Raw genomic sequence first — 27220 nt, forward strand, 5'->3', positions numbered from 1 at the left:
TTTGATCCCAGTGGCCTGACATTCTCTAAGTGCTGAAAGACACCAGAACACATAATTTGATGGGTGAGGGAAAGGTAAGCATCATGGCATTCAAAAAATAAATTTATCCAAAAGATAAGTAAAGTGTCTAAAAAGACACATGCTCAATTCTGTGTTACAGATGTGGGCACTGTACTATCTTAATACCTTTATTTTGCATTCTTATGGGATAGGGAGCAGGGAATAGAGAAAAGTATTCTGTGATTTTTTTTCCCCCTTCACAGTATTTCCCTAATTAGTCAGTCTACTCAGTTTTAATTAGGAGTAAAGAAACTTAGAGTTCTTCAAGAAAGATTTTAAAAATTATGGAAACTAATGAGCCCTGTTAGCTTTGAAACAGAAAACAACTCCCATACTAAAGGGAGTGCCACTTTAAAGGCTTAGCATAACACTTCAAAAGCACTCTACCCTCTGAAAGCATTCTTTATACCGCTGGGGCTGGATCTCACCAGCTCATATGAGCTTTTTTTCCCACCCTGTAGAATCCCGTTTCCTACGTTAATTGCTCTTTAAACGATGAGTGAGAGAAAGATGCATGGGGACCATTGGACAGTCAGAAATCTGAGGCCCAGACTGTCTCATGGGCTCCCCCACCCACCCCAAGTACAGGAGAAGCAAGATTTGAATGGAGGTTGATTTCAACTTTTAAACTGCCCTGTTCTGTTATCTTAAAAAAAAGAAAACCAACCCTGTAAGGATAAGGTCAGCTTAAAAAAAAAAAAAAAAAAAACCCACCCTGTAAGGATAAGATCTCAAAGTCAGTATCAGAAAAGTCCTCAGTGTTCCCTTCACTGGGCCACATTGTAAAATAAAACTATATGCTTTACCCAGTAGATTCTAAAACAGAGTAGGTCTTGTTTTAAAATAAAATTATCGATGACTCCTTTTAAGTTAGTGAGGATTGACCTGGGCATCCTGAAGTTTCTATTCCTGGGGCCACTCTCCACAGAAAGGAAGACTATAAATGGTCATGAATACCAACTTTAGAAGACAATTTTAGGATGTCTTAGCTTTTTCACTGTACTGTATTGAAAGTGTCCTCCTCAAATTCACATCCTTTTCGGAATGTGACCTTATTTGGTTGAGTCTTTGCAAATGTTATTCGTTAAGATGAGGTCATACTACACTAGGGTAGTTCGTGAATCCAAAAGGAGTAGAGTCCTTATAAGAAGAGACAGCAGCCCCTCTGATACATTGCTTTTAGGACCTCCTGCCTCCAAAACTATGAAAGAATACATTTATATTGTTTCAAGCCACCAAATCTGTGGTAATTGGTTACAGCAGTCCTGGGAAACTAAAGCTGCCTAAATGTCTAATTCTCAAAACAATACCAAGGGACAAGCAGAATGAGCATCAAAAAAGCAAAATGTGTGATGAGCCTGTTTTAAAACACACAAGCAAGGCTTCAAAAGATATGAAAGCTTTTGAGCTGAAGTTTCCATTTATCACACATTCTTCGTACAAGTTAGCTCTTCCCAGTGTGAAAATGACTTGCAGATGGTAGAATAGGTATTTCTCTGTAAAAAGGAGAAATCTGCCTAGCATACAGCGTCAACATAGCCTTGTTCCTTGTGTGTACTATGGCATTTCTTGGTGTGTGCTTTTAACTCTGATTTTTTAAAAAACAAAAAACACAAAATAAAAGACCTGGGAGGTTTTTCATAGTAACACATGATTTCTTTAGTTTTGCATTCCTGATCCTGATTTAAGAATTAGGTTCACACAGTATAATATTCTTACACTCAAGTATTTTTGTGAGCTAGCAGTTATTATCTGAAAAGGGAAAAATAGGACAAATTCAGAAATTAAGACTGAGCTCATTTATTAAGTACTGAGGCAAATGGTTTTAACTTTAGATTGAATCTAAAGAAGGCTCTAAACTACTTTTTTCCAAGTTTTTTTTTTTAGCATTCTCAAAAGAATTTCCCAACTTCATCACATCTTTACACTACCTTTGCAGACCAGAAAGTAGTCAGTGGTGTAATAAGAAATCAAACCGGAGTATGGTCGTAGCCTTTCTATAGCTAGGTATGTGTCTATGGGTAAGTCACATGATGATCTTTAGATCTAAAGGTTAGAAATTAATATAAGGTCTGTTGAAAAGTATTGTCCATTTAAATCATGGATAACAGAGGAAAGAAGGAAAGCAGGTTTTTAAAACTTTTGAACTGTTTTTGCAATGTTCCCTTTCCAGTCCCTGAATTTGTTAGTGCTAAAGTTCTTAGAGATATCTGCCAAATAACAGATGTGAGAACTACTACTTCCACCATTTTCCTCCTTCCTCAAAAAACTACCAGATTTTGGGGGATGCTGTTTTTTCATTTATATATATTAGAAAGGGAAAAAAATTATGGCTTCTGACACAGACAGAATGTTCCATGCCTAATATTTGAAGCTCCTCTTAAGAGTTTTTGAGTTATATGTCAGTCTTTCTTCAGAGAGGTCTTTTCTCTTAAAATGTCTGCTAATTAAATGACTTTCAAGACTTAGGAAATTATTACTGATTGGAGGAATGGTGTCATGGGATCAGTTAAACTAACACATTTTTTAAAACTTAGATTTGAATCCATGTAAATCAAATGTACTAGTTAAACTGATCCCATGGTGCCATTCCTCCAGACAATCAGGAATAATATCCCAAGTCCCATATATATATATATATATATATATATATATATAAATATATATTTATATGAATACTTATGCATTTATATATAAATATATATAAGAATGAAAATATATGTATATATATTTTTTCATTCTTATAAACAAACGGCCAAAACACAATTGTGATGAGTATTAAGACTGGGTTAGGGCAGAGAAGTACAAGAGATGTTAAAAGGTGGAAACAGGAGAGAAGGGATGGTTGGGAGTCACGTACGTATGCGAGAAAGCAAGCATACTAGGGAAACTAAGACCAAGTCTGTACCTGAGACTGACACAAATCCTTCCTCTCTCGAGTTTTCATAATTGGTTTCCCTCCTGCATATAGGAGGACGGGAACACACACAAAAAACTATCATCTCTACCATCAGCTTCTCTCTCCTTGGGGTTTATAAAATTTTGAAAATCTGCACGTGGTTATCAGGCTAGAAAAACCCAATAGGCGTCAGAGAGAATGCCCTCTGAGCACTACAAAGGTGTGAGAGTGGCTGGTCTTTCCAACACTAGCCTTACACAGACAGTTCTGGCTTCAGGGGCAGGGGCTGAGTCCAACAGAGTGACCCAAGGATACTTGGCTTTTGCTTAATTTAAGGCCAAATAAACTAGGGAGAATGAAATTACAAAATTATTACATAAAAAAAGTTAATGGAAAAGTCCAAAACAAATGATGATGTTTATATAAAGCTTAAGGGAATCTATTACTTAAATATGTGTGCAGTATAACTATTATATAAATTTGAATAATAATTATTTACTGCATACTCACCATGTGTGGGGCTCTATACTAAGTGATTGCGATGTATGATTTCTTTTAATCCTCACAACTATTTGATTCAGTAGCTATTCTGATTCCCATTTTATAGACGAGAAAACTGAAGCTCAGTGAGGTTACATAATAAACTCAAGTTTCTAATTTAACTGATCTGGAGTAAGGGCCAGACATTTTTTCTTTGTCTTTGTCTTTTTCCCTTCTTCTTCTTCTTCTTCAAGCTCTCCAGGTGATTCTAGGTACAGCTAGGATTCAATCCTATTGCTAAAAACTACAGAGCTGTTACTGCAGCTGGGGGCAGACAAATCAATAACAAGATAGGACACAGGTAGCAATAACTATAAAAATGTGATAAGTTACACTTCATCAAAATTTTAAAAATTCAGTTAATCAAGACAGCATTATCAAAGTGAACAGGCAGCCATAGAGTGGAAGAAAATATTTTCAAAACGTAAATCTAACAAAGGACTGGTATCCAGGATACATATATAGAATTTCTACTTCTCAACAACAAAAAGACAAACGATCTAATTTTTTTAATGGGCAAAAGAGATGAACAGACATTCCATAAAGGAAGATACACACAAGTGGCCAATAAACACATGAAAATGTGTTTAACATAATCATTAGGTGTCAAGGAAAAGCAAATCAGAAACATAGTGAGATACCACTACATGCACAACAGAAATGCTAAAGTCAAAGCAAAACAAAACAATTATACATGTTGGTAAGGACATGGTGCCACTATAATTCTCATTCTTGCTGTTGAGAATAAAAAATGGTACAAACACTTTGGAAAAAGGTCTGGCAATTTCTTATAAAACTAAACCTACACTTACGATATGATCCAGAAATTCCACTCCTGGGTATTTATCTAAGAGGAATGATACTATTTATATTTCATTTATATGAAGTTCTGAAATAGGAAAAATTAACCTGTGGTAGAAAAAAATTAGAACAGTTGCTGCCTCTAGTGGGTTGGAGAGGAGACAGACTGGGAAGAGGCATGAAAAAACTTTCCAAAGTGATATATCCTTATGGGGGTTTAGGTTACAAAGATGGGTGAATGCATTAATCAAAGGTCACTGAGGTACAGCTGTTATGGAAAACAGTATGGAGGTTCCTCAAAAAATTAAAGGCAGGACTAACTGCCATATATGATCCAGCAATCCCACATCTGGGTATATATCCAAAGGAAATAAAGTCACTGTCTTGAAGAGATATGTGCACTCCCATGTTCAAGGCAGCATTACTGACAGTAGCCAACATACAGAAATATCCTAAGCGTCCACTGACAGATGAATGGATATAGAATTATTCGGCCTTGAAAAAGAAGGAAATCCTGCCATTTGCGATAAGATGCATGCATCTTGAGGGCATCATGCTAAGTGAAATAAGCCTGACACAGAAAGACAAATACTGCATGATCTCACTTAAATGTGAAATCTAAAAATGTCAAACTCATAGTAACAGGGAGCATAATGGTGGTTACCGAGGGCTGGAGGGGTGGGGGAAATGGGAAGATGTTAGTCAAAGGGAACATACTTTCAGTTATGAGGTGAGTAAGTTCTGGAGACCTAATATACACCATGGTCACTATAGTTAATAAAAAAGTACTGTATCCTTGACATCTGCCAAGAAAGTAAATCTCAAGTGTTTTCACCACACACATAAAAAGTAACTATGTGAGGTGACAGATATGTTAGTTAGCTTGATTGTGGTAATCACTTCACAATGTATGTATGTAATATGTATATAAGTATTATATATATGTGTGTTTATTTATATATATATATATAAAAACAACATGTCATACACCTCAAATATATATGACTTTTATTTGTCAATTATAACTCAGTAAAGTTGGGGGGGAAGTCATTGAATGGTACTCTTGAGACTGCATATTTCATTGTATGTAAATTTTATAAAAAAACAAAAAACAAAAACCCTATAAACAAATGCTGAATTCTAAGTATTTAGGGGTGAAGTGTATTGATATCTGTAAGTTATTTTGAAGTGCATCAAAGAAATTAGATGAACTGGTAGGTGGAAGAATGAGAGACAGATGCATAACTATGTAACAAAGCAAATATAATAAAAAGTTAATTGTAGAATTTAGGTGGTGGATGTTCACTGCACAATTCTTCTAACTTTTCTGTTTCAGAATTTTTAAAATAAAATGTTGGGGGAAAAAATGTCTGATTGGCTTTCTTAACCAGCGTTACACCATATAGGTATGATATAGATATGTGTATGGAAAGGTGTAAACATTATATACACTTATATACATAGAAATATAGAAATAGCTATGCATTTTATATCTTATTACTACACCTGAAGGAATCATGCTTAATATTGCCAAAATACTAGTCCTTTAATTTTCATTCATTTACTCGTCAAATACTTATAAATTATTATCTATTATATTATACACAGGGCACTCTGCCATGTGCCTTGGAAATAAAAGCTCATATTTTAAAATCCTAATGTATGCCAATCACTTAATCCATTTATGTGCGATACTTTATTTAAGTATCTGATAGCAAGCATCAGCCCTGCTTCACAGTTCTGAAATTACAATAATTTCAATACTTATGCATAAGTGATTATAGTTTTTCTAATTTGGATTCTGTAAACATATTTACTTTTATCTCTAAAAGTTTAAAATAAAAGGTAAATTTTTGGCTTGGTGTTTAAGTACTTGAGAGCAAACTACAGCATATGAAATAAAGGATTTTCCTTTAAGCGTTAGCATCTTAGGGGAGTTACTTTGATTTTCTTAATCAATTGTGGGTATGTCTTATAACTTGGAGGAAAAAACAAGGTGTAAGGGCTTTACTTTATCTCTGGGAAAAGAGGCAGCAACTATTAGTATTTTCTGTGGCCTTCAATTATCTTTTTGGATAACAGAGTGGCCCAGATTGTATATTTTATGATCACACTTTCCTTTCTTAGCTAGTGCCAGAAAGCATCCTAGGATTTCTTCTCACGTTAAAAACAAAATTTAAATTTTATGCTGTTGATCTATGGAAAAGAAAGAACTTAGAAACGAGCAAGTATCCATAAGAATAAACATGAAGCTCGCAACACTCACCAAAGAGTCATACTTGCCAGGAGGCAGGCATACTGAGTGGAAACATAAGGTTAAGTGGAAAGTTCTGACAAACACCGCAGGCTAATGTTAAAGAGACCTCTGTTAAGGCCAGAGTCACACAAGTGGCTGCAGGAAGTGACCTAACGCACCACTCATGGTTCGCAGAAAAGGATGTTGCAATGCCTTGCCTACAGATTATTTTTTAGAGAAGGGAGAGTGGGAGGGCTGCAGCCTGAGAATCAACTCTGGGACAGTCTGATGTTTCACAGTACATGTTGTGTGGATGACCACAGAGGAAGGCTTTTAAGGAAGTAGCTGATGGCCTGTCTGCCACTGCCATGCTACTATATAAAGCACTGGTTATTAAAGCAGGTGTCTGGAGATTGAGAGCAAAATAACAGAAAATGAACAGATTTCAGAGTTAGGGCTAGGCACAAATCTCAATTTTGTTACCTACCAGCTGAGTAATTTTGAGTAAACTTCTTTACCAATCAGAGCCTCTATTTCCTCAGGAGTATAATGAAGATAAAACCACCCACCTTGCAGGGTTGCTGGGAGCATGAAATGTGATCACATACGTAAAAAATTCTGTTCAGTGCCTAGTATAAAGTAAGCATCTTGTACACATGAGTCTGTCTGTCTCCTTTTCCCTTCACATGTAAACCCTGGGTTTTATGAATGCTAGAGAAAACATTATTGCAAAACCTCTCTGTCACTAACAACCGTGGTAGAGCGGAGACACTAAGAGGAAGGACTCTCCAAATCTCGCCCCAGGCCATCAGACATTCTTCTGTCAGCGTGAAGAGGTGAAAGTGCATCTGCCATTTCTAGACTTCCTGAGGCACCCCAGTATGAAATGTTGTTAAAAGTTTATTCAGGGATATGCTTCAACCTTTAAAAATTGTATCTGTCCAGTCATCCTGAAAAAAATGCCAAATCTAGCACTGGCCATTTGTATGAACAATCTCCTAAGTGCTTTTGGCAGTTCGAATAATTAGGTAAAATGTAGTAAATTCTATTTCTCCTTAGCTGGGAAAATCATTCAATTTAGTAACCAGAAATAACTATCATTCTGCAGAGATGGTAACACCCAGGGCAAGCTGTCACGCACCTAGGAGGTTCAAGCAATTATTTCTTAACGGAGACTTTGCAATTTGTTAAAAACTTCTTACTAAGAAAATTTTCACACATATATAAATGTTTAGCAAATCCTCATGTATCCATGACCCAGCTTCAGTGATTACTGATGACTGTTTTAAAGCTGGAACTTGGAGATATTATCTAATTTATTTATCTCGGACAAAAGCAATACATTTTTAAAGACACGCACCTTCGGAATGGTATTCCCCTTGGGGGGAGGCGGACACTTTAGGAGTCCTTACAATGAAAACCTCAAAATCACAGTGGAAATTACCTAAATTCTGTTGGTTAAAAAAAAAAAAAAAAAAAAATCATATTGGTGTCCCTCTCCCTAAATAACTTCAGAGAAGGACAGATCCTCCAAGTTGTGTGGACTTTTTACTTTATAGAATCCCTTCTATGAGTAACAATTCCATGAGTCTTTCCAAGGCCCTCTGGAAGACAACGACCACAAGGAAAAGGAACGAGGAAAAGGGCTAGGGGAGGCCAAGCGGGCATATGAGAGCCGCTGAGCAAAAATGAAGGGAAAGTGAAAGTAAATGCACAGAGGCTTAAATACATTCCGGACCAGAGTCCCATAACAGTAAGCCTTCTTCTAGTGTAACTTTTAAACCCAGCATCATCACACTGCCTTGGAGAACCTAATCAGCCACTAACCCAACTGCTCTCATCACTTCTCCAAAGTCATCGTGAACTCTCACAAAGGCATCTGCACAGCTGCCATGTTTCTGTCCCCTCAACCACTCTCTATTATAAAGACAAGCACTTGTGGCATATAACTTGAGTACCATTTGCTGATCCTGCTGTGGGAAAGGCCTCTATTCTTCTTAGGAGACAAAACCAACCTTGCTGCAACCAGATACAGACATAAGCAAAAGAAAGCAACCCCCCCCCGCCGACTCTCTTAGAGCCTCAAATTATATGAAAACACGAGGTGATTCATGTGGATGGGCTTGGCTTTTCACTAGTGAGAAAGCTTGGATTCCTGAGCTGAGCTCTAGAAACTTCCAATTAAGCAGGCTCGATGAGGACGGGTGACATCACCAAGCTCAGCAGCGAGCTTCAGGCCTAAACACATTAATCAGAAGGCTCTGTGGTTAATTTATACACATGACGTCATACAGTCTGAGCTGTGGTTCCTTCCTGCCCCATGAGAAGTATTCACTGTCATCTGATTTAATTCACATTAAAGGAACTTCCATTTCTTTAGGTTTCAATGTGAGCTTCAAAAACTGTACGTAACCAGCCATTATTCTACAGAAAATAAAGTGGCCAAGGCCTCTTTCTAAGGCCTGGCAACCTGGAGCTTCATTCTCTGAAATGGAGCATTTACACTTCTCTAAGACCTGAAGAGAAGCCCTGTAAGGCTAGTAGGAGTCACATCTTACTAGCAGGAGTCACACACTGAGGCCAACAGTACCTTGGAGAAGATAATGCTGTCCACTTCTTCACTGGGTGAGTGAAAGAGGTCAGAATCACTCCCAGATTCTCTTTTAAGGACACCTTGTTTTGAGGCACACTCTCTGCCCAATCCAACATCCAGGAAGTTATCACATTCTGAAAAAGAAAATTTATTCAACCACTGCTTTAAAAAAATAAATCAGTTTCTTTTCATTCCAGCCTTTTAAATCAACCAACTGATCAATCTCCCTCCCTCCTCAAACTAAGAAGCTGTAAAGGACACAGTCAAATTAGTAGCTTTCAATTCTCAGTTGATACAGTTACTACAGGACAACCATGAGTTTGTCATGTAAACCACAGGTACAGAAAGATAAAACAATGATTTAGAACCATAATTCCACCTATGTATTTAAATAATGATCTTTTCCTCCCAGTAGTTACAGAATTTATATCTTTTGCTACCAAAATCAGAAGTTCCTTATTAGGAAACTGTGATAGGGTTTGTGGGCAATTTCTGTTTTGAGACTTAAGTTCTTTCTGGAAACTTGTTACTTTATCAAAGTACCGAGATAAAAGACAAAGGGGGAGCATAACTAATAAAATGTATCCGTGTATTAAACTCACGGGTTCTATTAAGCAATAACAGAAATATAACTATTTAAATTCTCCTACCTTAAATAGATCTGACATTGGATGAATAATGTGATGAAGAAAAATATATAATCTAGAATCTGTTTTCAGTTCAACAACTAGGATATGGACTCTGGTGAACCACACAGAGGGGGCCTTGATAGAAATATTACATTGGTACATCTAGGGATTCTAAAGATTTGTATGCTTAAATTAGCAAAGTATTTAACCCATTCTCTTCTTTAACTCTGTAAACAAAAAGGACATGTGACCTGATAACAACAGAGATAAAAATATCTCTATGTATATAGTGAAACCAAAAAAGACACCAACCTCCTTCAAGAAGTTTTGAAGAATGAAGCGTTTCCATTCTAGTTAGCATTATGCATGATTTGGAAAAACATACGTATGTTTATCAAACCTGCAGGTGATACTAAGTGATGAGGGACACAGTAGATAACTTGGCTACCTAGCAGTTCATGAGAACTCTACCTGGAGATTTTGCTTGAAAGCAAATTCAAGGAGTTGACAATACAAGGTTATGGCAAAACAAACAGAAATACTCAGAGTTTTAGGGTCTATTAAGAGACAATGCACCCAAATCCAAAATGGGGACAGTCTGGCCAGTATGTGCCAACAACACTGCACCTATACTCCTAAATATTGATAAATTAAATTAAAACACTGATAAACAAAAATGCATGCATGGTAATGAGGTCACCATGAGTGGAAACACCTGAGATACATTCAGGTTGCAGAGGAGCCTGAAGAAAATGTGTCTGAAGATGGCTGCAGATTTGCCCTCTGCCATTCAGGAGGGAGAACAAAGCCCACCAAGTGGAAGCCAGAGCTTCACTATAACGCGGCTTCAGGCCATAGGCTGGCAGCCTTAGAAAGTCATGAGGCTCGTTCACCAGAAGGGCTGGAGCAAAGGCTGAGTGACTGTGGCAAGACATTTCGAAAAAGCTGTCTGCACAGAAGTGGAAGTGGAGATTGAACTAGACGACCCCTAATGTCTCTTTTAATTTTTATAGTCTATGCTTAGACAATAAGTGTGTGTGTGTGTGTGTGTGTGTGTGTGTGTGTGTGTGTGTGTGTGTACAGGTCTGTGTTCAGAGATAATGAGAAGATGAAGTTTTTCTTATCTAAATTAACTAATAACTGATCATCAATCAATAAATAATTTGCCCTGCATTAGCCCGGAATCTTAGAGGAAGGGTCAAAGAGCCACTGCACTGATACAGGTCATGAATCACTTGTCAGTAAAATTACCTTTTCTATTAGTTAGGCATTTGACTAGGTATTGGGAATTATCCAAATAAAAAGAGATGCCTAATGTTGGTGTCTATGTGGGGGGGGGCAGTAGTTTACAATTTTGTAGTAGAAATGAATATATTAAGAGGTAATTTCAACACAGAAGTACAGAAAGGATGCCATAGGAATAGAGGCACAGCCTGCAGATTAATCTGAAGATGTTTCAGTTAAAGAAAAAATTACCTTGGTCCATTTCAGTCTTGGTCCAAACTATTTCTGAGTGTGTTAGTTAATGGGAATAGCCTTGTCTTTAAAAGACTGGAAATCATGGGGATTCTGGAGTTTTGGTCCCTTTTTTCCCACATCCCAGAGTATGTACTAACTTAGGTGGAGCTGGTGGCTGTGATTTTTCTACTTGTTCCCCCCACACCTTTTCCCCACTTGGAAAAATCAAAAACTCCACTCCATGGATGAGGGGAAAATAGGGGGACTGGCCAAGGAAAGAAAGGGCTGCCGCAGCAACTATGCTAACGTGCTAGCTGTCCAGCTGGCAGTCAAACAGACCACGTCCCAATTCCAGACCTGGAAAACAGAGCAGCTCAAGACATTCTAATGGAAAATCCACGGGGAAGATCCAGACTCAGCCCTGGTAGGAATACCTCACCCAGAAAATAAATCCAAGCCAGCACTACAAGGGACCACAAACCGAGTGTGGGATGAGAATCTGCTGCTGTGATACAATGTTGGTTGGTGAGCTGGGGCGGAGGGAAGACTATGAAAACAAGGAACAAGGAAGAGAAAAGGACCTTAAGCCATTATGAAACCCCACAAATGGAAGTGGGGGGGACCCTAAGACAGAGCTAATCTATACCCCATTTCACATGTGTTGACAAGTTCTCAAAATGAATGAAATCTTTCCTTTCTTCTTACATGCCCCCTTCCTAAGGAATAAAGTGGAGCAGCAAACAAAGGTATAAACAGGAACGAATGATCATTGGTTTCAGAGTGAGGCTGATGTGGCTCAAATCTGGATCTGAATACTTACAGCAAAAAGATCCCAGGCAAGAAGGAATTTGACCCTCTAAGTCTCCATTTCCATACCAATGAAATGGGATGATTTGTACCTCCCTAAAATAGTTGTAGGAATGGTTAGAAATAATTTATACATATAGTAACCAGAACTCCGCCCCTGAGTACACAGCAGGCAAGCGGTAAACATGCCTAATGGAGTTAAGGTTTCATTAAACTGTAACGTGTGATTTGACAAGTATCCAGTAAGGACATTACACCTTGAGGTGGGCCAGCCCCATTTTATGATCCATATATAAATCTGTCTATAACTTTTGTGTCCTGAGCCACTAGCTTTTTAAAAGCTAACAAAATGTGTACTTTAAAAGTGCTATCTAGTCTTTTAGGTTTCAATTATACATATGTAAACAAATTATAGTTGGGGAAGGGTTGGAAAACTTACCAGCAGCCCACTCACTGGGCTTTGCTGAACCATGTTAATCATAATGCATCTGTATTTATTCCTATTTAAATAGGTTTGCATTCATCCTGGATTGAAGAGTATACAAAGTGATTTTAAATGTTACTATCTTATTTAGTCTAACACTATTACTCTCTTGAGCTGTGTTTAAAAGTAAAAGAAAGAAACCTACATGACTGAAAGTACCTAGAATTCACAAAAAACTATGCCTAAAATAAAAATCTCAGGTCTGAAGTTCAGAAGCATAATCCACATCTTGGGTTTTGATAAACTGAAGTTTAAAAAGAATCACTCTAAAAAGACCAAAGTCTTTTGGGGGCTGGGGTATGGAGAAGGTCAACAAAATTCAAGATTACGCCCTTGGGAAAATGCTCAGGGGTTCAAAATTCATTTCCTTAACCGAGTAAAATAAACTGCAGCATGTGAAGAAACTTCCTGTGAATATTCAAATTATGAGGCAACCTCTACACAGCAGACAATTTCACTGCTTGAGTGGTTGAGAGTAATTAAACTTTTAGAAAAAGCCCCAAACAGCTTAAAGAACCAATACATAGTAAGAACTATACTTTTAAGTAGAAGATTCTAGGGGGTAGAGATAGGGAAAATGTAAGTTAAATCTGTGAACAAGGTCAGTCTTATAATATTCGGAGACCCGAAACACAACTACAGCATAATAATATCCTTTAACCTCTTTCTCCACGTGAGAGAAAAATAGAAAAAAAAATTTCATATTTGTTCTGACACTTCCTTTGGAGCAAAGTCAGAGGATTGAGAATCAGTAGGAAACTTCTCTGGAGATAGAGGATTTGAACCATCTGTCTTTAAATTTAATACTACTGCAGGACATCCACAGCTAAACTGTCTCTAAAAGACCAGTAAATGAAAACTCTAATTTTTAAAGCAGGTCAGTGAAAGTTGGAAAGGTTAACAGAGGTTTTGTTGGGTAAAGTCGACTCAAGAGCCCAAAATGCAAATTACCAGCTGCAAGAACAGGCACAGAGACTTCAGTTACTCACCAGGTCATTCAGACTCTTCCCTTAAAAAAGGCCAGTAAGGCTTTAGGGATGGAAGACAATAGAGCACATAGACATTAGGGAACGTACCTTACGTCACAGTGAATTAGTGGCTAAACTTGGATAAAAAGTTGGGATTCCTAACTAACCACAGATCATGTGCTGTGTCATTAACCAGCAAGGTCTTAAGAGAATTTTACCCTCATCCAATGTTACTAATACCTCATGGGTGCTTAAGGAAAGACTCAACTGCTGACAATACTTCCAAAGATTATGGCTCTCAACCTTGGCTACAAAGCAGAGGAACCAACGGAGCTTTTAAAGATTCTGATGCCCAGACCACACCCCAGCCCAATTAAATCAGAATCTCTAGGGACAGGACCCAGAGATCACTACATATTTAAAGCTCCCTAGGACTTCTGGGAAAGATGGCGGAAGAGTAAGAGGCGGAGATCACCTTCCTCCCCACAGATACACCAGAAATATAGCTACACGTGGAACAACTCCTACAGAACACCTACTGAACGCTGGCAGAAGACCTCAGACCTCCCAAAAGGCAAGAAACTCCCCACGTACCTGGGAAGGGCAAAACGGAGAGATTCCCGCACAGAGGATCGGTGCGAGAGGCTTGTCTGCTCGCCCGCCGGGGCGGGCAGCACTGGAAGCTGAGGCTCGGGCTTCGGTCAGAGCACAGGGAGAAGACTGGGGCTGGCGACGAGAACTCAGCCTGAAGGGGGCTAATGCGCCACAGCTAGCCGGGAGGGAGTCCGGGAAAACTCTGGAGCTGCCGAAGAGGCAAGAGACTATTTCTTCCCTCTTGGTTTCCTGGTGCGCGAGGAGAGGGGATTAAGAGCGCTGCTTAAAGGAGCCTCACAGACGGGCGCAAGCCGCGGCTCAAAGCGCAGAGCCCAGAGACGGGCATGGGACGCTGGGGCTGCTGCTGCCGCCGCCAAGAGGCCTGTGTGTGAGCGCAGGTCACTGTCCACGCCCCCCTTCTGGGAGCCTGTACAGCCCGTCACTGCCGGGGTCCCGGGATCCAGAGACGGCTTCCCTGGGAGAACGCACGGCGCGCCTCGGGCTGGTGCAACGTCACGCCGGCCTCTGCCGCTGCAGGCTCGCCCCGCACTCCGGGCCCCTCCCTCCCCCCCACAGCCTGAGTGAGCCAGAGTCCCCGAAGCGGCTGCTCCTTTAACCCTGTCCTGTCTGACCGAAGAACAGAAGCCCTCCGGCGACTTACACGCAGAGGCGGGGCCAAATCCAAAGCTGAGACCCGGGAGCTGTGAGAACAAAGAAGAGAAAGGGAAATCTCTCCCAGCAGCCTCAGAAGCAGCGGATTAAAGCTCCACAATCAACTTGATGTACCCTGCATCTGTAGAATACATGAATAGACAACAAATCATCCCAAATTGAGGAGCCAGGAGTCAGTGCTGTGCCTCCGATGTGGGACAGCCAACTTCAGGACACTGGTCCACAAGAGACCTCCCAGCTCCACATAATATCAAACGGCGAAAATCTTCCAGAGATCTCCATCTCAACACCAGCACCCAGCTTCACTCAACGACCAGCAAGCTACAGTGCTGGACACCCTACGCCAAACAACTAGCAAGACAGGAACACAACGCCACCCATCAGCAGAGAGGCTGCCTAAAATCATAAAAAGTCCGCAGACACCCCAAAACACACCACCAGACATGGACCTGTCCACCAGAAAGACAAGATCCAGCCTCATCCACCAGAACACAGGCACTAGTCCCCTCCACCAGGAAGCCTACACAAGCTACTGAAACAACCTTAGCCACTGGGGACAGACACCAAAAACAACGGGAACTACGAATTGCAGGCTGCAAAAAGGAGACCCCAAACACAGTAAGACAAGCAAAATGAGAAGACAGAAAAACACACAGCAGAAGGAGCAAGATAAAAACCCACCAGACCTAACAAATGAAGAGGTAATAGGCAGTCTACCTGAAAAAGAATTCACAATAATGATAGTAAAGATGATCCAAGATCCAAACTCTTGGAAATAGAACAGACAAAATTCAAGAAACAGTTAGCAAGGACCTAGAAGAACTAAAGATGAATCAAGAATCGATTAAAAACACAATAAATGAAATGAAAAATACTCTAGATGGGATCAATAGCAGAATAACTGAGGCAGAAGAACGGATAAGTGAGGTGGAAGATAAAATAGTAGAAATAACTGATGCAGAGCAAAATAAAGAAAAAAGAATGAAAAGAACAGAGGACAGTCTCAGAGACCTCTGGGACAACATTAAACACACCAACATTCGAATTATAGGGGTTCCAGAAGAAGAAGAGAAAAAGAAAGGGACTGAGAAAATATTTGAAGAGATTATAGTTGAAAACTTCCCTAATATGGGGAAGGAAATATTTAATAAAGTCCAGGAGGCACAGAGAGTCCCATACAGAATAAATCCAAGGAGAAATACGCCAAGACACATATTAATCAAACTGTCAAAAATTAAACACAAAGAAATCATATTAAAAGCAGCAAGGGAAAAACAACAAATAACACACAAGGGAATCCCCATCAGGATAACAGCTGATCTCTCAGCAGAAACTCTACAAGCCAGAAGGGAGTGGCAGGACATAATTAAAGTGATGAAGGAGAAAAACCTGCAACCAAGATTACTCTACCCAGCAAGGATCTCATTCAGATTTGATGGAGAAATTAAAACGTTTACAGACAAGCAAAAGCTGAGAGAGTTCAGCACCACCAAACCAGCTTTACAACAAATGCTAAAGGAACTTCTCTAGGCAAGAAACACAACAGAAGGAAAAGACCTACAATAACAAACCCAAAACAATTAAGAAAATGGGAATAGGAACATACATAGCGATAATTACCTTAAATGTAAATGAACTAAATGCTCCCACCAAAAGACACAGATTGGCTGAATGGATACAAAAACAAGACCAATATATATATGCTGTCTACAAGAGACCCACTTCAGACCTAGAGACACATACAGACTGAAAGTAAGGGGATGGAAAAAGATATTCCATGCAAATGGAAACCAAAAGAAAGCTGGAGTAGCAATTCTCATATCAGACAAAACAGACTTTAAAATAAAGTCTATTAAAAGAGACAAAGAAGGACACTACATAATGATCAAGGGATCAATCCAAGAAGAAGATATAACAATTGTAAATATTTATGCACCCAACATAGGAGCACCTCAATACATAAGGCAAATACTAACAGCCATAAAAGGAAAAATCGACAGTAACACAATCATAGTAGGGGACTTTAACACCCCACTTTCACCAATGGACAGATCATCCAAAATGAAAATAAATAAGGAAACACAAGCTTTCAATGATACATTAAACAAGATGGACTTAATTGATATTTATAGGACATTCCATCCAAAAACAACAGAATACACATTTTTCTCAAGTGCTCATGGTACATTCTCCAGGACAGATCATATCTTGGGTCACAAATCAAGCCTTGGTAAATTTAAGAAAATTGAAATTGTATCAAGTATCTTTTCTGACCACAATGCTATGAGACTAGATATCAATTACAGGAAAAGATCTGTAAAAAATACAAACACATGGAGGCTAAACAATACACTACTTAATAACGAAGTGATCACTGAAGAAATCAAAGAGGAAATTTAAAAGTACCTAGAAACAAAGGACAATGGAGACACAACGACCCAAAACCTATGGGATGCAGCAAAAGCAGTTCTAAGAGGGAAGTTTATAGCAATAAAATACTATCTTAAGAAACAGGAAACATCTCAAATAACCTAACCTTGCACCTAAAGCAATTAGAGAAAGAAGAACAAAAACACCCCAAAGTTAGCAGAAGGAAAGAAATCATAAAAATCAGATCAGAAATAAAAGAAGAAGAAATGAAGGAAACGATAGCAAAGATCAATAAAACTAAAAGCTGGTTCTTTGAGAAGATAAACAAAATTGATAAACCATTAGCCAGACTCATCAAGAAAAAAAGGGAGAAGACTCAAATCAATAGAATTAGAAATGAAAAAGGAGAAGTAACAACTGACACTGCAGAAATACAAAAGATCATGAGAGATTAGTACAAGCAACTCTATGCCAATAAAATGGACAACCTGGAAGAAATGGACAAATTCTTAGAAATGCACAACCTGCCAAGACTGAATCAGGAAGAAATAGAAAATATGAACAGACCAATCACAAGCACTGAAATTCAAACTGTGATAAAAAATCTTCCAACAAACAAAAGCCCAGGACCAGATGGCTTCACAGGCGAATTCTATCAAGCATTTAGAGAAGAGCTAACACCTATCCTTCTCAAACTCTTCCAAAATATAGCAGAGGGAGGAACACTCCCAAACTCATTCTACGAGGCCACCATCACCTTGATACCAAAACCAGGCAAGGATGTCACAAAGAAAGAAAACTACAGGCCAATATCACTGATGAACATAGATGCAAAAATCCTCAACAAAATACTAGCACACAGAATCCAACAGCACATTAAAAGGATCATACACCATGATCAAGGGGGGTTTATTCCAGGAATGCAAGGATTCTTCAATATACACAAATCAATCAACGTGATACACCATATTAACAAATTGAAGGAAAAAAACCATGATAATCTCAATAGATGCAGAGAAAGCTTCCGACAAAATTCAACACCCATTTATGATAAAAACGCTGCAGAAAGTAGGCATAGAGGGAACTTTCCTCAACGTAATAAAGGCCATATATGACAAACCCACAGCCAGCATCGCCCTCAATGGTGAAAAACTGAAACCATTTCCACTAAGATCAGGAACAAGACAAGGTTGCCCACTCTCACCACTCTTATTCAACATAGTTTTGGAAGTTTTAGCCACAGTAATCAGAGAAGAAAAGGAAATAAAAGGAATCCAAATTGGAAAAGAAGAAGTAAAGCTGTCACTGTTTGCAGATGACATGATACTATACATAGAGAATCCTAAAGATGCTACCAGAAAACTACTAGAGCTAATCAATGAATTTGGTAAAGTAGCAGGATACAAAATTAATGCACAGAAATCTCTGGCATTCCTATATACTAATGATGAAAAATCTGAAAGTGAAATCAAGGAAACACTCCCATTTACCATTGCAACAAAAAGAATAAAATATCTAGGAATAAACCTACCTAAGGAGACAAAAGACCTGTATGCAGAAAATTATAAGACACTGATGAAAGAAATTAAAGATGATACAAATAGATGGAGAGATATACCATGTTCTTGGATTGGAAGAATCAACATTGTGAAAATGACTCTATTACCCAAAGCAATCTACAGATTCAATGCAATCCCTATCAAACTACCACTGGCATTTTTCACAGAACTAGAACAAAAAATTTCATAATTTGTATGGAAACACAAAAGACCCCGAATAGCCAAAGCAACCTTGAGAACGAAAAATGGAGCTGGAGGAATCAGGCTCCCTGACTTCAGACTATACTACAAAGCTACAGTAATCAAGACAATGTGGTACTGGCACAAAAACAGAAAGATAGATCAATGGAACAGGATAGAAAGACCAGAGATAAACCCACGCACATATGGTCACCTTATCTTTGATAAAGGACGCAGGAATGTACAGTGGAGAAAGGACAGTCTCTTCAATAAGTGGTGCTGGGAAAACTGGACAGGGACATTTAAAAGTATGAGATTAGATCACTCCCTAACACCATACACAAAAATAAGCTCAAAATGGATGAAAGACCTAAATGTAAGGCCAGACACTATCAAACTCTTAGAGGAAAACATAGGCAGAACACTCTATGACATAAATCACAGCAAGATCCTTTTTGACCCTCCTCCTAGAAAAATGGAAATAAAGACAAAAATAAACACATGGGACCTAATGAAACTTAAAAGCTTTTGCACAGCAAAGGAAACCATAAACAAGACCAAAAGACAACCCTCAGATGGTAGGAAATATTTGCAAATGAAGCAACTGACAAAGGATTAATCTCCAAAATTTATAAGCAGCTCATGCAGCTCAATAACAAAAAAACAAACAACCCAATCCAAAAATGGGCAGAAGACCTAAATAGACATTTCTCCACAGAAGATATACAGACTGCCAACAAACACATGAAAGGATGCTCAACATCTTTACTCATTAGAGAAATGCAAATCAAAACTACAATGAGATATCATCTCACACCAGTCAGAGTGGCCATCATCAAAAAATCTAGAAACAATAAATGCTGGAGAGGGTGTGGAAAAAAGGGAACACTCTTGCACTGCTGGTGGGAATGTGAATTGGTACAGCCACTATGGAGAACGGTATGGAGGTTCCTTAAAAAACTACAAATAGAACTACCATATGACCCAGCAATCCCACTACTGGGCATATATCCTGAGAAAACCATAATTCAAAAAGAGACATGTACGAAAATGTTCATAACAGCCCTATTTACAATAGCCCGGAGATGGAAACAACCTAAGTGTCCATCATTGGATGAATGGGTAAAGAAGATGTGGCACATATATACAATGGAATATTACTCAGCCATAAAAAGAAACGAAATTGAGCTATTTGTAATGAGGTGGATGGACCTAGAGTCTGTCATACAGAGTGAAGTAAGTCAGAAAGAGAAAGACCAATACTGTATGCTGACACATATATATGGAATTTAAGAAAAAAAATGTCATGAAGAACATAGGAGTAAGACAGGAATAAAGACACAGATCTACTAGAGAATGGACTTGAGGATATGGGGAGGGGAAGGGTAAGCTGTGACAAAGCGAAAGAGCGGCATGGACATATATACACTACCAAACGTAAGGTAGATAGCTAGTGGGAAGCAGCTGCATAGCACAGGGAGATCAGCTCGGTGCTTTGTGACCGCCTGGAGGGGTGGGATAGGGAGGGCAGGAGGGAGACGCAAAAGGGAGGGGATATGGGAACATATGTATATGTATAACTGATTAAATTTGTTAAAATAAATAAATAAATAAATAAAGCTCCCTTGGTAATTTCAATGCACAGCCAAAATCGAGAGCCCCAGGATTAGTCCTTAATAATACATTTATAGTTTTACCATATTAAGAAAACTTTATCACATATACATATATGGACAGCAGATACGCCTTCACAGATGAATTAACAAATCATAAAGCCACATGTGAAAACTTAATACTGAAGTGAAATTTAGGTAATTACGTGTTCATTTTCAACTGTGAGATAAAATGCCTACAAACCCAAATCACGTACACCCCTTCTTCTGATTTATCCCATTAATGCTCATGAAGGACAGACCTTGAAATCAAACAATCTGTTATTAGAGTGGGAATGTGGCTCTAGAAAATGAACATTCTGGATGCAGTTATTCAAGCAAATTGGAAGTTGGAGAATCCCCGCGTACCTGGGCTCTGCATGGGAACCAAAAGAGATGCTGCATCTGGGCATGGCTCAATGGTACACCAGCTTTCTCGGTTTATCTGAAGAAAAAGAAAAAGAGATTGACTTTCAGACAGTGAAGTAGTGTGGGGTGTTTATACAGCTGTTGCAAGTATATCTACCACACCAACACTCCTATCTTTTTCTTTAATATTTTATTGCAAAGTGGGTAAAATTATGTCAAGAAAAAACCTTTTTCACAACACAACAAGGCACTCTATACTCAATTAAGACTCTAAAGAAACTGTCAGTAAAAGTTAGGCATATGGGGCTTCCCTGGTGGCGCAGTGGTTGAGAGTCTGACTGCAGATGCAGGGGACGTGGGTTCGAGCCCTGGCCTGGGAGGATCCCACATGCCGCGGGGCAACTGGACCCGTGAGCCGTGGCTGCTGAGCCTGCACGTCTGGAGCCTGTGCTCTGCAACGAGAGAGGCCGCAATAGTGAGAGGCCTGCGCACTGCGATGAAGAGTGGACCCCGCTCGCCGCAACTAGAGAAAGCCCTCACACAGAAATGAAGACCCAACACAGCCAAAAATAAATTAAAAAAAAAAAAGTTAGGCATATAAAAGCAAATGGAAAAAAGATATACAAAGAGGAAGATCATGGTTCAGGCCAGTGGTGAAATAAAAAAGAAAAATAAGTGAAAAGGATCAAATATTGAAATATGCATTTCACATCCTAGGTTGCAACTTAGAAAATGCAAAAATAATTCCTATTTATTCAAGAATTACTGTATGTTGGGCATCAGGTTAGGAATTCTACATATATTATTGCATTTAATCCCCACACTAGCTCCAAGAAGTTAGTAATATCTCTATCCAAAGAATAGCTACGCTTGGAGGAGTTGCTAAGGTAATAAATGGCAGGACTGGGAATGGAATACAAACCTATGTGATTCTAAAGCATATTAAGAAGCACATACACCCGCCCTAAAACATTTTTTTTTAATTTAGCCTTTACAACTCCAAACCATCTTAACATTATAACTTTCTACTTTCATTAGATTAAAAATAATGTAATTTTTAAAACTACCATTAGAGATTTCAACAGCCCTCTCTCAGTAATTGATAAAACAGGTAGACACAAAATCAGCAAGAATATACATAAAGAACTTGGAAAACATCATCAACCAATTTGATTTAATCAATATATACTGAGCCTTTTACCCAACAACAGAATACACATTCTTTTCAAATGCACATGGTATGTTCACCAAGATATAATATATTCTGTCGTATAACACAAGTCTCAAATTTGAGGATTAAAATCATATTAAACATGCTCTTTGACAACAACAATATCAAATTAGAAACAAAATCAAAAAGATATCTGGAAAAACCCAATATTTAAAAAAATTTTTTAAAACACTTCTAAAAAGAAATCTTAAGGAAACATTAAATATCAGAAAATATTTCAAGCTGAATAAAAATAGAAATACCACATATGAAAATTTGTGAGATACAGCCAAAATAATGCCTAGAGCAAAATTTATAATATTAAATCCCTATATTAGAAAAGAAATGTCTCAAATCAGTGATCTAGCTTCCACCTTAAGAACTTAAGAGAGCAAAATTAACACAAAGCAAACATGATAAGTAAAACAAAGAGCAGAAATCAGTGAAAGAGAAAATAGAAAAATAAAATCAGTAAGATCAAAAGCTGGATCCTTACAAGATCAGTTTACTGATATCAGTAAAACTTTAACTAGATTGACCAGAAAAGAATTCTAAGTTAAAAATTACGAGCATCAAGAATTTAAAGGGGGACATCACTAAAGATCCTACAGACACTGAAAGGATAATAGGGAAATATCAATATTATGAACAAGAAATACAACAAGTTAGATGAAATGGAAGCATTTCATGAAAGACACAAACTACCAAAATTCTTTCAAAAAGATACAGATAATCTGAACACTCTTATTCTATTAAAGACATTGAATACATAGTTTAAAACCTTCCTGTAAGGAAAACTCCAGGCCCAGATGACTTCAGAGGTGAATGGCACCAGACATTTAAGGAAGAAATAATAGCAATTCTACACAAACTCCTAAGGAAAACAAAAGAGGAGGGAACAATATACAGCTCATTTTATAAGCCCAGCATTACCCTGACACCAAAACTAGACAAAGACGTAAGAAATTATAAATCAATATCCTCAGGAACATAGACAAAAAAATCCTGAACAAAAATTAGGAAACTGAATCCAGCAATATAGAAAAAAGATAAACATCATGACCAAATTCATCCCAATAAAGCAAGGTTGGTTTAACATTTGAAAATCAATTTATTAACAGACCAAAACCTCCCACAAACTAATGATTATCAAGAGATGCAGAAAAGAATTTGGCAAAATTCAACATCTAAAACTCATAGAACACTGAAAACAGAAAGGAAATTCCTCAACCTGATAAAGGGCATCTATTTTAAAAATCCTGATACTTCACTCTGAGATCAAAAACAAGGCAAGAATGTCCACTCTCAGCACTGTTATTCAATATGTACAGGAGGTTCTAGCCAATGCAGTAAAGCAGAAAAAGAAATAAAATGCATAGATGTAGAAAAGAAGTAGTTTTACTACTTTATTCATAGATGGCATGATTATCTATGGAGAAAATCTCAAGGAATCTACAAAAATGCTACTAGAATAAACGAGTTTAGCAAAGCTGAAGGTTATAAAGTCAATGTACAAAAAAATCAATACTAGTCCTATATGTTAGGAGTGAACAATTAAAAATTAAAGTTAAAAACAAAAGTAATACAATTTACAATAGCATCAAGAAATATAAAATAATTAGGCATAAATTAATAAAATATGAGCAAGACCTGTACTCTAAACACTGCAAAACACTACTGAGAAAAATTAAAGCAGTCTTAAATAGAGACACCATGTTCATAGATCAGAAAACTCAATTCTGTTCAATTGTTAATTCTCCCCAGTTCATCACTACTTGATCTCAAGACTTACTATATATAAAGGCTTTTTGGGGAGACTGGTTCAGGATGGCGGAGTAAAAGGATGTGCTCTCATTCCCTCTTGCGAGAGCACCGAAATCACAACTAACTGCTGAACAATCATCGACAGGAAGACACTGGAACTCACCAAAAAACATACCCCACATCCAAAGACAAAGGAGAAGCCACAATGAGACAGCAGGAGGGGCGCAATCAATAAAATCAAATCCCATAACTGCTGGGTGACTCACAAACTGGAGAACACTTATACCACAGAATTCCACCCACTGGAGTGAAGGTTCTGAGCCCCACGTCAGGCTTCCCAACCTGGGGGTCTGGCAACGGGAGGAGGAATTCCTAGAGAATCAGACTTTGAAGAGTAGTGGGACTTGACTGCAGGACTTGGACAGGACTGGGGGAATCAGAGACTCCACTCATGGAGGGCACACACAAAGTGGTGTGTGCATCGCGATGCAGGGGAAGGAGCAGTGACCCCATAGGAGACTGAACCAGACTTACTTGTTAGTGTTGGAGGGTCTGCTGGGGTGGCTGTGGCTCACCTTGAGGACAAGGACACTGGCAGCAGAAGTTCGGGGAAGTACTCCTTGGCGTGAGCCCTCCCAGAGTCTGCCATTAGCCCAACCAAAGAGCCTGGGTAGGCTCCAGTATTGGGTTGCGTCAGGCCAAACAACCAACAGGGAGGGAACCCAGCCCCACCCATCAGCAGACAAGCAGACTGAAGTTTTACTGAGCTCTGCCCAACAGAGTAACACCCAGTGCTACCCACCACCAGTCCCTCCTATCAGGACACTTTCACAAGCCTCACAGATAGTCTCAACCATCAGCAGACAAGCAGACTGAAGTTTTACTGAGCTCTGCTCAAAAGAGCAACACCCAGCGCTACCCACCACCAGTCGCTCCTACCAGGAAACTTGCACAAGCCTCATAGATAGCCTCATCCACCAGCAGAAGCAACAAGAACTACAACCCTGCAGCCTGTGGAACAAAAACCACAATCACAGACAAGATGAAAGGGCAGAGGGCTATGAATCAGATGAAGAAACAAGATAAAACCCCCATAAAACAACTAAATTAAGTGGAGATAGGAAACCTTCCAGAAAAAGAATTCAGAATAATGATAGTGAAGATGATCCAGGACCTCGGAAAAAGAATGGAGGCAAAGATCAAGAAGATGCAAGAAATGTTTAACAAAGACCTAGAAAAATTAAAGAACAAACACCTAGAAGAATTAAAGAACAAACAGAAATGAACAATAAAATAAGTGAAATAAAAAATACACTAGAAGGAATCAATAGCAGAATAACTGAGGCAGAAGAACGGATAAGTGACCTGGAAACAGGATGGTGGAATTCACTGCCACGGAACAGAATAAAGAAAAAAGAATGAAAAAAAATATAGACAGCCTAAGAGACTTCTGGGACAACATTAAACACAACAACATTTGCATTATAGGGGTCCCAGAAGGAGAAGAGAGAGAGAAAGGACCCAAGAAAATATCTGAAGAGATTATAATCGAAAACTTCCCTAACATGGGAAAGGAAATAGCCACCCACGTCTAGCAAGCGCAGAGTGTCGCAGGCAGGATAAACCCAAGGAGAAACACACTGAGACGCACGGTAATCAAAATGGCAAAAATTAAAGACAAAGAAAAATTACTGAAAGCAAACAAGGGAAAAATGACAAATAACATACAACTCCCATAAGGTTAACAGCTGACTTCTCAGCAGAAACTCTACAAACCAGAAGGGAGTGGCATGACATATTTAAAGTGATGAAAGGGAAGAACCTACAACCAAGATTACTCTGCCTGGCAAGGGTCTCATTCAGATGTGGCGGGGAAATCAAAAGCTTTACAGACAAGCAAAAGCTAAGAGAATTCAGCACCACTGAACAACAAATGCTAAAGGAACTTCTCTAAGTGGAAAACACAAGAGAAGAAAAGGACCTACAAAAACAAACCCATAACAATTAAGAAAATGGTAATAGGAACATACATATCGATAATTACCTTAAACATGAATGGATTAAAATGCTCCAACCAAAAGACACAGGCTTGCTGAATGGATACAAAAACAAGACTCATATATATGCTGTCTACAACAGAGCCACTTCAGACGTAGTGACACATTCAGACTGAAAGTGGGGGAATGGAAAAAGATAGTCCATGAAAATGGAAATCAAGAGAAAGCTGGAGTAGCAATACTCGTATCAGATAAAATAGACTTTCAAATAAAGAATGTTATAAGAGACAAGGAAGGACACTACATAATGATGAAGGGATCAATCCAAGAAAAAGATATAACAATTATAAATATATACGCATCCAACATAGGAGCATCTCAATACATAAGGCAACTGCTAACAGCTATAAAAGAGGAAATCGATGGTAACACACTCATAGTGGGGGACTTTAACACCACACTTACACCAATGGACAGATCATCCAAACAGAAAATTAATACAGAAACACAAGCTTTAAATGAAACAACAGACCAGATAGATTTAATTGATATTTATAGGACATTCCATCCAAAAACAGCAGATTACACTTTCTTCTCAAGTGCGCTCGGAACATTCTCCAGGATAGATCACATCTTGGGTCACAAGTCAAGCCTCAAGTCAATTTAAGAAAATTGAAATCATATCAAGCATCTTTTCTGACCACAGCGCTATGAGATTAGAAATCAATTACAGGGAAAAAAACATAAAAACCACAAACACATGGAGGCTAAACAATACATTACTAAATAACCAAGAGATCACTGAAGAAATCAAAGAGGAAATAAAAACATACCTAGAGACAAATGACAACGAAAACATGATGGTCCAAAACCTATGGGACGCAGCAAAAGCAGTTCTAAGAGGGAAGTTTATAGCTATACAAGCTTACCTCAAGAAACAAGAAAAATCTCAAGTAAACAATCTAAACTTACACCTAAAGGAACTAGAGAAAGAAGAACAAACAAAACCCAAAGTTAGTAGAAGGAAAGAAATCATAAAGACCAGAGCAGAAATAAATGAAATAGAAACAAAGAAAACAACAGCAAAGATCAATAAAACTAAAAGCTGGTTCTTTGAGAAGATAAACAAAATTGATAAACCATTAGCCAGACTCATCAAGAAAAAGAGGGAGAGGACTCAAATCAATAGAATTAGAAATGAAAAAGGAGAAGTTACAACAGACACTGCAGAAAGACAAAGCATCCTAAGAGACTACTACAAGCAACTCTATGCCAATAAAATGGACAACGTGGAAGAAATGGACAAATTCTTAGAAAGGTATAACCTTCCAAGACTGAACCAGGGAGAAATACAAATTATGAACAGCCCAATCACAAG

General features: G+C 38.5%; 1 protein-coding gene across 9 annotated transcripts in view; it reads right to left on the reverse strand.

Annotated features, from left to right (window-relative positions):
• Positions 1-27220, reverse strand: part of LOC132488556 (A-kinase anchor protein 13-like) — a 371872-nt gene that overhangs the window by 88711 nt on the left and 255941 nt on the right. For all 9 annotated transcript variants that reach the window (XM_060096873.1, XM_060096872.1, XM_060096871.1 and 6 more), the window contains 2 exons: positions 20872-20947; positions 9127-9263 (listed from right to left, as the gene is read on the reverse strand). In XM_060096873.1, coding sequence (XP_059952856.1) covers positions 9127-9263; positions 20872-20947 — 213 coding nt within the window. The remainder of the gene's footprint in view (positions 1-9126; positions 9264-20871; positions 20948-27220) is intronic.

Source organism: Mesoplodon densirostris, chromosome 4 (genome assembly GCF_025265405.1).
Source record: "Mesoplodon densirostris isolate mMesDen1 chromosome 4, mMesDen1 primary haplotype, whole genome shotgun sequence".
Classification (NCBI taxonomy): domain Eukaryota; kingdom Metazoa; phylum Chordata; class Mammalia; order Artiodactyla; family Ziphiidae; genus Mesoplodon; species Mesoplodon densirostris.